This window comes from Plectropomus leopardus, chromosome 7, assembly GCF_026936395.1.
Source record: "Plectropomus leopardus strain MGB_pleo_1.0 chromosome 7, ASM2693639v1, whole genome shotgun sequence".
NCBI classification, from domain to species: domain Eukaryota; kingdom Metazoa; phylum Chordata; class Actinopteri; order Perciformes; family Serranidae; genus Plectropomus; species Plectropomus leopardus.
The window spans coordinates 2,955,602-2,970,594 of NC_142182.1; the positions used below are offsets into that span (position 1 = coordinate 2,955,602).

At 41.2% G+C, this 14,993-nt stretch overlaps 1 protein-coding gene across 1 annotated transcript; it reads right to left on the reverse strand.

Annotated features, from left to right (window-relative positions):
- Positions 1–19: 19 nt before the first annotated feature.
- Positions 20–3,991, reverse strand: LOC121949697 (sialoadhesin-like). The gene is made up of 5 exons (XM_042495427.2): positions 3,910–3,991; positions 3,376–3,414; positions 2,654–2,896; positions 1,213–1,323; positions 20–452 (listed from the first exon to the last, which is right to left on the reverse strand). Exons 1-5 carry the CDS (start codon positions 3,938–3,940, stop codon positions 355–357), a joined length of 522 nt encoding a protein of 173 aa, XP_042351361.2. The 5' UTR covers positions 3,941–3,991; the 3' UTR covers positions 20–354.
- Positions 3,992–14,993: the final 11,002 nt, after the last annotated feature.

A 14,993-nucleotide genomic window follows, 5' to 3' on the forward strand; every position in this document is an offset into this window, starting at 1 on the left:
TGAATGCCTGAACACAAGGTTTAACAATTTAACATAAAAAACACATTTGCATTTTATTAAACATGATAAAGCTTTCTGACAAAATGATCTCGACTCAAGGACCTCTTACCAACTTTCTTCTGAGCTTTCAACACTTCAGATATTCATCATCCACAGAGGATGAATCCTTATAATTTTAGTTATCTGACTTCACATCGAGTGTTTAGTTATGACAGTCACATTAACGTAGAAATGTCTTGAAATCTTAATAACAACTTCAAGTCACAGAAACATCCAAAAATCCAAGAAATGTCCTGAAATCGGAGAAATGTCCTGAAATCTGAGAAATGTCCTGAAATCTGAGAAATGTCCTGTTCAGAAATCACGCTCGGTGACGTTGTTGCGCTCTGCGGACAGCCTTTGTCCACCGTTAGCTCGAGGGTCCATCTCCATGGAGACGGACGCTTTGTTTCCTGTGAGCGGAGTTACGAAGCACAGCAGCAGTTAAAGAGTTAAACTGTTTATGTGGCTGTAGTCAGTCCAATAGAAATAAAATGTTGTTTTTTGACATTTTCTTCCAGAAACATGACAGAGATAAAAGATGATGGCCAAAAACAGTGAAAGATTTTTTAAATTGAAAAGCTACATTTTTAACTTTTAATGGTTGTGACGAGGAATTAAATCCGTTTCTTCACTTTACAGATTAAAAATTAAAATACAATAATAATATGGTAGCAAAGAAAAATGAAACTTGGCTATAGGTTATTTGTATGACTTTTTTTCTGTTTTTGTTTGTTTTCTTTTGTCTTTTTGTTGCAATTTCTGTTTTTTTCTTTTGCATAAGTTGGATTTCGAAGGAAATGAGCTACAAAAAGGGCAGTTATAATAAGTGAAAAGCTTCGTACCACACCGTTTCAGTCTATACATTTTTGGGGGTTTTTGTTCTGCCTTTTAATTTAATACACTATTGTTATTTATTCTTTTTTTCTGTGCATCCCTCCGGGTAAATTGTTATCAAAGACTAAAAATAAACTACCACTAACTAACTAAATAACTAAGTGACTGACTCAAATGTTTATTTGGATTTTAGCATAATCAGATTATGTCAACTCCTCTTTTACTGGCTGTGAGGTTTGTTGGATTTTGTCTTCAGCTGATCTCTTGTTACCCAGCAGAGGACGTGTGTGTGTGTGTGTGTGTGTGTGTGTGTGTGTGTGTGTGTGTGTGTGTTACCTCTCTTCTTGCCACAGTAGACACACGCCATCAGGATGGTGGAGATGATGTACGGACAGACGACCACTAGATGGCAGAGCAGCCGGAGCACAGACAGAGGAGGAGGAGGATCTGAGGAGGAAACAGCAGCTTTCAGTGTTTGTTTGTTTGTTTATTTGTTTGTTTGTTGGTACAAACATCACTATTTGGGTTACTTTTTCTCCACTCCAGCTCAGCCAGGAAACACAGACAGGGAACGCTCATGTAAACCTCTATTATCACTGACAGTGCACATTTAAATAATGAGTGATATTAACAGGAATTATTAAATTATTACAGCGGACAAATCCTGTTTCAATCTCAACGTCCATATGAACACCTGAACATTGTGTTTAAAAGACACGAAAAATTGTGAGCATTTCCTTCAATGCAGCCAAAGTCACTATTTTTTTTCTTCTCATTTATAGATTTTTTCAAAATATAATTAAAAAAATGCTTTAATTACCTCTATTATTTTAATGAGGATGAAGGTGAATTTAAATATACACTATTCAGTAAAATCAGGTATAAAAAACCCCCCCAAACAAACAGCATTGGGCAGTATGATTATGAATCCTTTAATTTTTTTTTTTTTTTGCAAAAACTTGGGAAAAGGGCAAAGAGCAACTTGCCGACAAATTGTGAAAAATTAGTAAAAGGTAACAAGAAAATGACCTGAAAATTCATTTTAAAAAAGGGGAAAAGATATAATAATAAAATAATAAAAATAATTTCAAAAAAGGGAAAATTTATAGAAATTGTAATTATATATTTTAACTTTTTTTTATTTTTAATTTATTAATATTTTTTTAAAATTTAATTTTAGCACTTTTTGGGTCATTTACTATTTTTTTGTTTTTCCTTTTTTTCTTCTTATTTTTGGGGAACTTTTGAGTCACTTCTTGCTCAGTTCTCAGAGGGTTAAACTCAGTGAATATCTGTTTTCACATTTTAATTAACCATTTGAAGCCTAGGCATATATATATATATATAAACACATAAATGAATTTGGAAAAATGCTTAAAAATATTATTATTCTGTTACATAAGTTCAGTTTAAAAGCTTTTCCCCCCATACATTTTCCCTCTTGCTTTAAAAAATAATTTTGTAAATCTGCTAATTTGAGAAACATTTATCACCGAGTTGCTCGTTGCCGTTTTTTCCCCCCTGTTCTTGACTGAAACGGCACCAGTTTGTTCAGGGGTCAAAGGTTTAAATATTTGTGAAAGGCCGCACAAGAAAACTGATGTCTTCGGGTTTCACAGGGTAAAATGCAAACAAGCCAAATGTTTGCAGCTTTAAACGTAAGCATTGTAAAAGCGGCTGTGTTCCCTGTGCACACTGAAACTGCAGTGAAATCAGATCTTCATATCTTGAAGTCTACAACTGTAATAAGGTTAAATCTGCGATGATGTACACTGACCTGTGACTCTCAGCCACGTCTTCTCCGACGATGAGAATAAACCAGCGGAGCAGTGATAGAGGCCTTCATCGGTCTGCTGCACGTCACTGATGGTAAACTCTCCCATGGATCTGTGTCCAATGAAGCTCCCGTTCCTGAAGAAGAACATCGTTGGTTTGGAGCCATCGCTGCTTTTACACTGAAGAGTGACATCACTTCCTCTAATCACAGGAAGTTTGGGCAACTCCAGGATCACAGAACGACCTGCAGGAAAAAACGAGCGGAGCAACACGCAGACAGAGTTAATTAACCCTTAGGGCCTGCTTCAAAAAAAACAGTCCTAGTCATAATTATCGAAAATTCATTCATTTTCAGAATTTTAACCCTTTAAAAATGTCAGGTTTGTATCATGATGCCTCTATGCTTTTAGATGAAAAAAAAAAAACACAAAAAGACACAAAAAACTGATTTATTTTCAATCTACTACACGCTAAGTAGATTTTTTTATTATCACATTGATTTTTGTACTTTATTATTTTTCATGCAGTGTCAAACAGGAACACTCACATTACTCAGCACGCTAAATTAAAATATTAATATTTTAATTCCTGCTTTCATTGAGTTCATTTTTTCAGTACTAATAATAAATGTCAAACATTCATTACTTTTCTGAAATTTAACCGCTTAATAAAAATTTAAAGTAAAATAAAATAAAATCAATTATTGGAGAATCATAAGCTCACCTGCAGAATCAGTCTGTCCAAACTGCAGCGCGGCCAGGCCTGCAACAGGAAGAAAGGGTTAATAAAGGTCAGAGTTTGGCAGAGTTACTGCAGGTCAAAGTTCAATGTTGGAGAAAAAGCATCAGTATCAGTTATTACTGTATAATATTACGAAACTGTGGAGAAATCAAAATGAGAAAATGAAACCTAATAAAACCAAAAGGAAGAAATAAGAAAAATAGTTTGGGACTTCCTGTTTCCATCTCAGACAAACAAGAGAAGAAGAAAACACGTTTAAGTGATTTTTTTTTCTTCTGAAAATCTTCTCTAAAATATTCAGATGTGTGAGAATCACTGTTGTTTGATTCAGAACAACAAACTAGATTTGGTATTATGACACCAAATGATGCAACAACCACAACGAAACCAACAACCAAAATGCTGACGAGCGACTTTTGATTTTATTCCTTCAGACTGTTCACGGAGTCAACAACGACATTAACTAGTTCCTGTTTACTGTCAGCATTCAATGATAAAAACCGACGTCGGACTCACCGAAAATCATGGAGACACATGAAGCCTTCATGATGTCTTAATGATGATCTGTCTTTGTGTCTCTGAAATATTTATATGTCCCTCAAACATTACATCACTTCCTCAACACACAACTTCTGGTTTCTCAAACCAGACAAAAAAAGACACAAACAAGCATTACGTTGGTGCTCAGTTTTTGTGAATTAACCCTTTGAAATCAAATTGTTGTGATTTCCTTCTAAAACACGGGAGGGAGGCAAGAGGCTGCTTAACAAAACATGACCCAAAAATAGCAACAAAAAAAGTAGAAAAGTTCCAAGAAAACAAACAGAGATTTTTTTTTTTCTTTTTTTTTTAAAAAAAAAGCAAGAAATTGACCTAAAAAATATCATGTATTTTATTATTATTTTTCCCTTTTTCATACAATTTAGACTTTGGATTATTTTCTAATAATCCTCACCTCTTCTTTAAAACTAAATTTTAGATAAAATTTCTTGGGCCTTTTTTCTCTCATTTTGTTTTTTTTTAAGAAATCAAACCATAATAAACAAATAAATAGAAATGGCCTGGGAAACGTGCTTCAAAATTACAATAATTCTTTAACATAATAAATTATGATAATATGCAATAAATATATTTTTCCTTTTTTCCCTATAGTTTTCTTTTTTATTCTAAATCTATTTTTTTCATTGCAATTTGTGGAACATTTCTTACCAAGTTGCTAATTGCCTTTTTTATGATTTTTTTTCTAAAATACTGAGTTTAAATGATGAGAATATGAGCTTCCCAGCTGCTGCAGTAGTGATGCTGCATCTGAGGGAGCTCCTGTTACACAACCCTCTGTGACGACTGTCCTAAAGAAACATTTTACTATCATTTCTACTGACAACAGGCCAGAGAAAGTATTTATTACTTCTTAAATTACATTTGAGAATATTTTACTAACTAATCTGAAGACTTTTATCCTCTCAGAGGATTAAATGTCTTTAAATACAGCAGAAAACTTTAGATGAGAGTTCAGTTCTGCAGCGGCAGAAAGAGTCTGAGCTGCGCTGCAGGATGTCGTCCTGCAGAGGGAGGCAGAGCTCCGTCCCTCCACACTTGAGGCTGATTTGAAGTTTTGACTGAGCTAAAGATACTAAACACATTAATACAGAGATACTCGACTTACAGCCTGCCACTGGGGAGCCAGATCTGCCCCCCAACCATTTTCTAATTCTCAGTAACAATAAAGTGAATTGTTTTTGTACTTTTCGTATGTGCCAGAGCACATGTGCATGTTTATCCAAAACAGCGTCAGTGGAGGATCCCTGCACCCTCTGACAGAGGTCCTAGCAAAGCCCCGAATGTCCTTAAATCCACGAAATGTCCTAAAATACTGTAAATGTCATAAAACCCGAGAGACTTCCTAATATCCTTGAAATGTCCTTAAATCTGAGAAATGTCCAAAATCCCGGAAACATCCTTAGATCCGAGAAATGTCCTGAAATCCTAGCAACGTCCTATTATCTTGGAAATATCCTTAAATCCTAGAAACAACCTAATATCCTCAAAATGTCCTAAAATCCTCAAAATGTCCTTAAATCCTTGAAATGTCCTGAAATCCTAACGTCATAAAATCTAAGAAATGTCCTAAAACCCTAATACCAAATACTTAGAAATCTCTTAATATCCTAGAAAATTCTTAAAATCTCACGAAATGTCCTGAAATACTAGAAATATGTATGGAGCTGCTGCGACTGGCCCCTGACCTCGTGTTCTTTTGCAAAAGTGGCCCCCAAGCAAACAAGTTGAGCGTCTCTGCATTAATACTAACAATGCACTGAACAGAGTGTCAAAATATGCAACATCCTGAAATTCTTGGCTACAAATCGCCTCATCGTCTTGAGACGAGCTGACACCGACCTCGCTCAGCTGCCTCATTAAAATAATGAGAAATAAAGCGGTGACTTCCTGTGTTGTTGTGCGTTGAGTCTTTTCAAAACCCTTTAAAAAACAACACAGCAGATATTTATGCTGCTTTCTGTCTGTTTTTAAATGCAGGTCATACCTAAGAACCAAACTTATGTAACACTGAAGAGGCTCTGCATAACAGCACGAGCTTAAATACCAAAAACATGGAAATATAATACGGTGCTGCGTTCATGTGGGCTGCTGTGTGACTCTGTACGTTCGTACCGACTGTGTTTGTGTCCTCACACTCGGCTGTGTGTCCTCCAGGCAGCAGGATACTCTTCTGTTTCCAGGTCTGCTGTCAGAAACATTTTCGTCTTCCAGTCGCGTCTCTGCTGCTGCTTCACAAAAAAACAAAACAAAGATCTGAGAGACACGCAACGCCTGCACACTGAGCTCCGCATCAACACTGCAGAGAAGATTATTCTAATTTCTCCACAGCTCAGTTTCTAAAAGAGCTGTCAAATATTTCATCTCCCCAAAACAGAGTCTGGTATGGTAAAAAAATACTTGGAGATGCTTCATAGTCTACAGAAAACTAAGTCAGTTGGGTAACAACTCATTTTGACTGTTATTAGCCCATTAAATGGCCATTATAACCACAGATTTGAGGCAGTATATTGATAATAATAGTTATTTTAATTTTTTAATTAGTTGAGGTATAAAAAGCGACGCAGTCGGCATACAAATGTGGTCGATGCGGGTTGATGACGGGTCAAACAAACACAGGACTTTCACCTCGAAGGCCGCTGTTCACGTCCCATGTGAAACCAAGAGTCAACATTCACTTATTTTAACTGACCTAGTCAACGTACATGACCTTACGTGACATACTAAAGTGACATCCCATTATATAATGTAACAATAGAACTTATTTAAACCCAAACATGAACTTTTGTGAAACTAAACCACCTACTTTTGGTGCCTAAATGGAATGAAAATTCATGATATTTCAGCCTGTTTATCACGTACTGCTGCTTTCTGCATAAGAAGGGAAATAATGGCTTAAATGTAAGCTAAATTAAAATTATGATAATTACATTCATCACACATAGGCTCAGTGATTATTTAGGTTAGCCCAAGTAAGTTTATGATAAAGTAATATTTTAGAGAAGACAGTGAAGTCACAGTATTGTCTTAAAATGCAGGCCATGGAAAGTGTCTTAAAATAGGTCATCAAAGGTTAAATTTCAGGATTCGTACATTTTGCCTACCCTGTCTTGTGTATTTACACCACATAGTATTTTGACTGTCTACAATTCGATATTTTTATCTAACTGATGCCACTATTAACTTTCATGTACTCTTTATTTCCTTTTCACATTAAGTAGCCAAGGCCTTTACTTTTATGCATAAAAAAACACAAATTTATGCATAAAAACTCATCAGAATATAAGAAATGAAGTGTCTGACATTTAAAATCTCCCAGAGAAGAGCCCCCAGACCCCACTTCAGGTGTCCCTCTGGCACGGGGCTGCGAGGTGTCCTTTGTAGTCTTTGCAGTACGTTCATGTGCACATTTTTGGCCATGACAGAGGCGACATGAGGCGACGCAGCAGTCGGCTTTTGTTGCCACTATTTCCTTAAGACGTCAGCCAGCAGCTGGTTAGCTTAGCTTAGCATAAAGACTTAAACAGGAGGAAACAGCTAGCCTGGCTCTGTCCGGCGGTTAAAAAAAACAAACCCAAAAACCCCAAAATCGAGTAAATACAGCGTTCATTGTGACATAAAACACATCCTGTGGCATGTGTAAAATGCAAAGCTCTGTCCTGAAACACACTCATTGTTCGGTTGTATGAATGACTGAATTCCAGAGCACAGTGAGATTTTATGTCACAACACATGTTTGCCTTCATTTCCCCTCCTCTCATCCATATTCAGGACCCGTCAGCATCAGCTGGTCTTCCAGAAGAATCCAGTATCTGAGTGACGGAGCGGCTCTGATGAACAGCCGCCCTGTTGTCTGCTGTATGAATATTTCATGTCTGGGATCTTGTGGCCTGCAGGTTTTTCAGAACGTCGTGCGGCTAAACAATCTCGACGGTGCGAGTTTTCGCTTAATATTTGAATCGAATTTTAAGCCTTTGACAGTGAGGAAGGAGCATAACCTTCACAACAAAACACTGAAACACTTAGTCAGTAACCACTCTGACGGTGGACGACCTTGTACTGTGTCGATTTAGTACAATTTGCTCTCCGAAGGCCAAAAAACAGGAAAAAATCTTTTAAATTCTGTAAGATTGAGGATGAAGAAGCGTGTAGGACTGTTAAGTCTTGAGAGGGATCTTAAGGTGAGTGAACTTCCAGTCTGTTGTCACTCTGAAGTCGTCAAATACTGCACTTTTGCACCTTTTGCGACAGCATGATACACTGCGCGGTGTTATGATACGGTCGGCGTAAGTTGAGAATGTGCGTGGATGGAACATGTTTGTCTGTATGATACGCTGCAGGATGGCGTCAGGGAGAAATGCAGCCGGTAATGACATACTATAAGGGGCACCTACAGGGCGGGCAGGAGGGGCGGTGGATGGATCCAACAAACTTCGGACTTTCATGCAGGAATCCAGTGTTCAAGTCTGAATGTTATGTTTTTTATCTGCACCTTAGCATGTGCTTCTTTCTAATCCTAACCACCCGTACCAGCTCGCACATTGACATCCTGGCATTTGTAGCCATGTGTTGTTGTTGCCTAAACATAATGACGTGTGGCGTAATCCCAGCACAAGCTTTTCTTGACATGATGGTTGCAGCATCCCTGGCATGCCAAACGTGGAAGGATAGCTAAAACGTAATATGTGGACGCGGAGGTCCACTGCAAAGCGGCAATATGTGATGACTTGGGACGAGAACCTGTTGTGTGAATCCTGCAATTGACTGGCCAGATGTCCAGGATGTATCTAACCTCTTGCCAAATGTGAGCTGGGATCCCTTCACCATCCTCTAAAGGATATGTGGTTGAAGATAATGGATGGCGTGAATCCTGGAGAGGAGGAATGCAACTGTGCTCAAAGTGGCATTAAAGTGAAGGTCAGAGAGGAAAAACACTAGAAATCTAGCCATCAGCTTTCCAGAGACCCTTTGGAGCCAAAGAGTTGCTCACAGGCTGATGGCGGCCAACAGAAGATCGGGGGGGTCACATCACAGAGGGATCGAGCGGCATCGCCATCCTGAGGCCTCACAGCAAGAAGATAAACGGTTGAGCACGAACACACCCGAACAGCTGATTGCTCGCTGAACCACAGCCTCTTCCTGGTGGAGCTGTCGCCCTGCGTGCTCTGGCAGCCTGGTCCGGCCCGGCTTGGCTCGGCTCAGCTCGGTCGTCCCCCTGCCTGTATAATCTGCTCTGTCAGATGGAAGCCATCGTCCGGGGAGGGGGGGAATAAGAGCTTTATTGTCCCGATTCTTCTCTTTGTTGGGGATTGCAGCAACATTTCTAGGTCACCGGCTGTGACTGAACGCCCCGCTGCCCAAACTGATTCCTCACTGAGGGAATTCACCCCCCCCCCGCACCCATATTTCACCCAGTGCTGTCGGGGGAAACACAATTAGAAATATGCTCCCAGCAACAACAGCCGGGCTGCGATCTGCCAAACGATCCCAGCTTCTGTTTTCTGTCCGAGCAGATACATTGCGGATGCTGACTCAAACGTTTTGATAAAAAGGCTCTTTCATGGTGATAATTGGGTGGACGGGCTCTCAGATCCTTGCTCCATTCACATCCATCCTCATAATTATCTTTAACCTTTGCCCTGGATCTCTCAGAGGGGTTAAGCTCACATTAATGTTCTCGCATGATGTGTTGGGTAATCTCTGATGATGGTGTTTGTTTCAGCAGAAGATTAATGTTAGAGTGGTCTGGTATCTGCACATTCTGTGTGAGCATAACCGCACCATTTTCACACTGATGTGTATTTATTTAAAACACTGTTTTGTGTAGCAGACGTTCACCAATTAACAAGATATATCTTTTTTTTGTTGTTGAAAAACCAAAGTGTAAATATTAAAATTCAATCTTTTTGGGGTCTGAGCAGCTTCTTCTCACTCTGAACTCGCTCTGTCCGTGCTTTCGGCGTACGACTGTAAGGCCAAAAGCCACCTTCCGCGTCCAACCTAAACGCGGCTGGATGGCGTCAGATAGTGGCGTAGTTACTGTATGCTGACGGATGGCCAGACAGCAGTGTGCACGTCCACATGCAACGCACACGGGCAACATCAGGTGAGAACACAGCCGGTCAGAAGCGGTCGCTTGTGCATGAAACGTTGAAGGACAGCGTTGCTGGTAACCATGTTATTTACGGAGCATGAGTGCACTTATAGGGCTGGGGGGTGGGGAGGTGGATGGATCCCGCAAACAACTGACCTTCATGTGGGGGTGCTGACAACCAATGCCAGAGTGTCAACAAACACACATGCTGGCTCAGATGGTTAGGTTTAAGTAAGAGAGACACGTGGTGAGATGAAAACATCACATTCAGACAGGAAGCGAACACTGGACCTGTATGAAAGTCCTGGGCTTGTTGGATCCACCGCCCCTGTTCGTGTTCTATATATTATGCAGTTACTGACAGCGTTTCAATCTGGCGGCGTTCAGCGGTTTATCATGCGGATGCGATCGCTTCTGTCTGGCCGCGTCCTCATCTGATGCCACCACCTGTGCATTATGCCGCCACGGCAGATGTTGTTTGGCTATCGGGGTAACAGTTTTGTCTGGCCGCTCTTTCACTTGACACCATCCAGTGGTATATCACGCAGATGCGAAAGGTGGCTTTTAGCGTCGAGTTTGTAGCGAGAACGGGTTGGCCGGTTATATTCATGGCTTATTAATGTCAGGTGTACCCTGCCTCTGCGCTCAGAGGTTGGCACACAGTTCGCACAACAGTAGCAGCTTCTAACCGTGTGTTTTCCAGTCAGTATGAGATGCAGCATGTGTCCCGATCTTTAGTCTTGTTACTTTCATATCTCCTGCATCCACTTCCTGTTTTCGATCACTGCTGATGCTTTTTTTAGGCTTTGCAGGCAGCTCTGAAAGTTCAGTACGCACCATCTCTTTAGCAGTTGGCTTCTTTTTTTGCTTGATTTGTTTATCATGATTTTCCAAACAGTTTCTGCTGACAAGTTCTGCAGTTTTGTGAATGATGAAGACACTGAAGCAAACAGTTTCATCTCACAACATAAGTCCTGAAACAACACGCCTCCTGTTAGGTGTCAGGACCCTGAGAGACGGCCTGAAGCTGGACGTCTTTGTCTTCTCTGGATGTGAGACTCGGCAGCAGACTGTGTGACGAAGCGGCACTTCAGTCTGCAGAGTTTCACTTTGTTATGTGAGGGAACAGATCGGATGTGAGGAGTTTGTTGGAGGGAGCTGCGGCAGATGTCTGGAGGGAATCTTTAGAGTGAATCAGATCACTGCAGCTTTCTGACAGCAGCCGCAGTCAGCCTCCATTAAGACTCTTCATCCTGAGGGTATGAGCGGCTGCTGCAGAGTCAGAGCCGGTTAGCAGCAGAAACGCTGTCACACTGCAGAGCGGAGAAGAAGAAAAAGTGCACTCAAGAGATTTCTTCTTTTGTCTGAAAGCTGGACGAAGGGATGGTGAAGTTGGTGCATTAGTGAAACACTCAGGAAGATATCTTCAGAACTTCTGGCCAGATTTCCATAAAATGTGTTGTGGACGATTCCTTAAAATGCTTCAGAGCAAATCACCTGCATATTTATGTGCTGGACGGGTTTCTGCATCTGTCTAACTGTCCACACGTTCAGATTCTCCACTAACATGGCAAACCTCCGTGATGGGAGCTGAAACGAGCCCGTTTTATGTGACAGGAATATTGAGCATTGTGCTGCCTCGATGTTTTGTATAAAATATCACATATTGCCGCCTTGCATTTGACTTCTGCATCTACATATATTACGCTTTAGGTCTCCTTCTGCGTCTGCTGTTGACGTTCCTACTGTGATGTCAACACAAGCACATGGTGGGATTATGCTGAACAACAAAAGCACATGGCAACTAACGCTCAGACGTCAACAAATGCACGTGCTGCCTGGGATGGTTGGGATTAGGCAAAATAAGTACACGGTAAGGTGTCAGGAAAAAAATTCATATTCAGACAGGAAGTGAACACCAGACTCCTGCATGAGAGTGTGTTGGACACAACCAGAGCCCCTCCAGCACGCCCTGTAGGGACGTGCGTGCTCCCTATATTAGGACGTTACCGGCAATGCTTTAACCTGTTGTCCACTGGCGTATCATGCAGACACAGCAGGTTCTGTCCGGAGATCAGTGTTTAATAATTACACCGCATTTTTAGCTGATGACATCCAGTGGTGGATCATGCGAAAATGAAACGTGTTTTTTGGCGTTGGGATTCTACGCTGAAAGCACTGAAAAAGTGGCAGTATTTGACAACTTTGTAATAAGAATGGGGTGGTAACGTCCACCAGCCAGTTTGTAGCATCACTGGCTTCCAAAGAAAATGACTTGTAGCCTGTCGCTGTGTCACTTGTAGTCTTACAGCATTAGACTGCAAGAGTTTAGGTGGGTGTACCTCATAAATTTGCAACTGAGTGTAAAAAAAACATGGCCTCTCTCTAGTTGAAACACGCAAAAACAGGCTTGTCCCCTTGGCAGCCGGCTCTTTGCTGTAATGATGCTTGTAACTTTTTATTTCCTGATTCTTTTATGCCTGTTTTGATGTTTCGACATCCCAGCAGAAAAAAAAAAAAAAAAAAAGAGTCCCCACCATCCAGGATGAGTGCTTTGGTTGCTGTGGAGGCCTGGCTCCTGTCCACCAATCAGGGGGCAGCGATCCCAGGCCGCCCAGGACGTCCGTCTCATCCCAGAAAACAGTCCTGGGAGCAGTTGGGAGAAGGTCAGTGAGCAGCCTGTTCAGCAGCGGAGCCTCAGTGTACCCGTCGCCCCATTGTCTCTGAATGAATGGGGCTGTCTAATTACTGGAGCAGCGACTGGGGCCGCCAGCCTCGTCCACAAAGGACTCGAACACGCAAGTTTGGTGCCAAAGAGAAAAATCAAAGCCAAACTGGTGATTAGAGAAGAATGTGGTTTACATACAAAGAGTCCCCTCTGGTTCGTTCTGTGTTCAAGACAATTAGACAAGAATGTCATGTAATTATCCACAGCTATAAATACTGATTCCTTTTTATATGATTTTATCCTAAATGATGATGGGAAGCAAAGTCAAAGATTTTCACAAAAAAAGGACATTTCTTCAAACTTTTGGCTCTTAATAGTGTAATAGAAAGTACAGCAGGAATCTTTTTTTTTCTCCGAAGCATCAGAGTAAAGTGAGATATTAGAGCCGTGTTGCTCTTGAGGGCGAGACCAGACAAGCAGAGCAACGCTGCAGGACACGAGGCTGGAAGAGAGCTGACGGGAGAGATGTCAGTCAAAGAGACACGTTTCTACATGACCATAAATAAAAACATAGTTTGATGAACAGAAAATATGCTATATAAAAGGGAGGAGAAACATCCTTGGCTTAAATGTCAGTTTCAGAAGAATCCAACTACTGTGGTTTCTGTGTATTTAGCAAAATAAAACAAACGTCATTATCATTTTCGGACAGCACCAACAAATTGCACTAGCTGCGACCTCCATGCCAGATTTCAGTATCCTGGTTTCAAAACTGTGACCGCCAAAAGGTGGAGACAGACCGACCGACCGACCGACCGACCAACCAGCCACTCAGCCACAGAGCGAACTGTTGGTCACAGCTAATAAAAGGATAAATACAGAGGACCACGGATTCAAAATGAACTAACAGCGTGCTGTGAAGCTGAGATTCAGGAGGACGTCATTAGGAAATTTTAAAGCGGCAGGTCTGTAGAGTCCTTGCCGATGACTCAGCGGCTGTGAGCGGGACTTCTGTATGTGTAAACGGCAGCAGTTTGCACAGCTGGTGCAGAGATGCATGCCGTAAAGAAAAGCCCACATTTCTGGTTAGGAGAAGAAACAGTTACTGTTAAACATTATGAAAGACTTGGACATCAACAGGTTTTGGAATATGCGCATATATTGCAACACCGACCTTTTCATGAAGGTGGCTGAAGGAATAAAAGAGGGAGACAGTATGAACACAGTATAACAAGTCCACCACTGACAGGAAACTCCTAAAATCCCATTCTGATGCAAAGAAGCAAAACGTTAAGTGACTCCAGTCGGAACCGTTTTCCAGATTTTGACGAGATGAACGTCATGTTGGGCATGTTCTTTGCAGTATTCATGTAATCAGTTCAGAAGAATTTTTTTTTGGAATAAGGGCAAAAAACGAAATATCTTCTGCACAGAAACAGAACAGCACTGGGATGCCTCTGGATGCACCTGAAGAGTCTAATTTTTGAAACATATTTCAGACTCTGCCTGCACATATATAGATATTTTATTTTTATTTACCACATTTCTGAAACGCTGCGTTCGGCCCTGAAAAGGATGTGTCTTCTTTAGGGGCCAGACTGCGCCGGTTCAGACCAGAGACCATCAGAGACAACTTTCTTTCAGACTAAATGAGCCTCAATGTGTTGCCTGTGGTACTGTGGCACTGTTCACTGCGGCGGCCAGCTGAGAGGCAGACTCCCTCCATCGTCATGACAACCACGGGAGGCGAGGACAATGGCGTGCTGTGTCCTCCCCGGCTGGGCGGCGTCGATGATGACGAAACGATGGTGAGAGTAAAACCAGCTGAGGTTTGTGCTGAGCATGACGCGGCAAATTAACTGCAGCTGCATTTTTTTTTTTTGTCATTTTAGCAAAAATAAACCCTGAAAAACTGACGTGCATGATAAATGATACTCTTTCACTGACTCGTTTCTGATTTCTGTTCATGCCTGAGGAGCGTTCAGTTGTTTACTGGACTGACTGTAACTCTCGGTGGAGGACACATGTTGTGTTGAGTCTAAACTGTACAAACAATGGCTGCTGTGTCCTCGGGGTGGACGGCCATAGAGTCTCACTCTTTTTATTTCTTTAAATTAACATGTTTTCTTCTCTGCATGTAATTTTCTTCATGTAATTATTTTTCAACAAACTTTGACAGTGCCCTTTGTGCACTTTTTCTTCTGATTTTAGAAGTGCCGTTTTTGGAGCTGCACCGCACAAATAAATCAGCTGTTTAAATGCAGACCAGGGTTTGAGAAA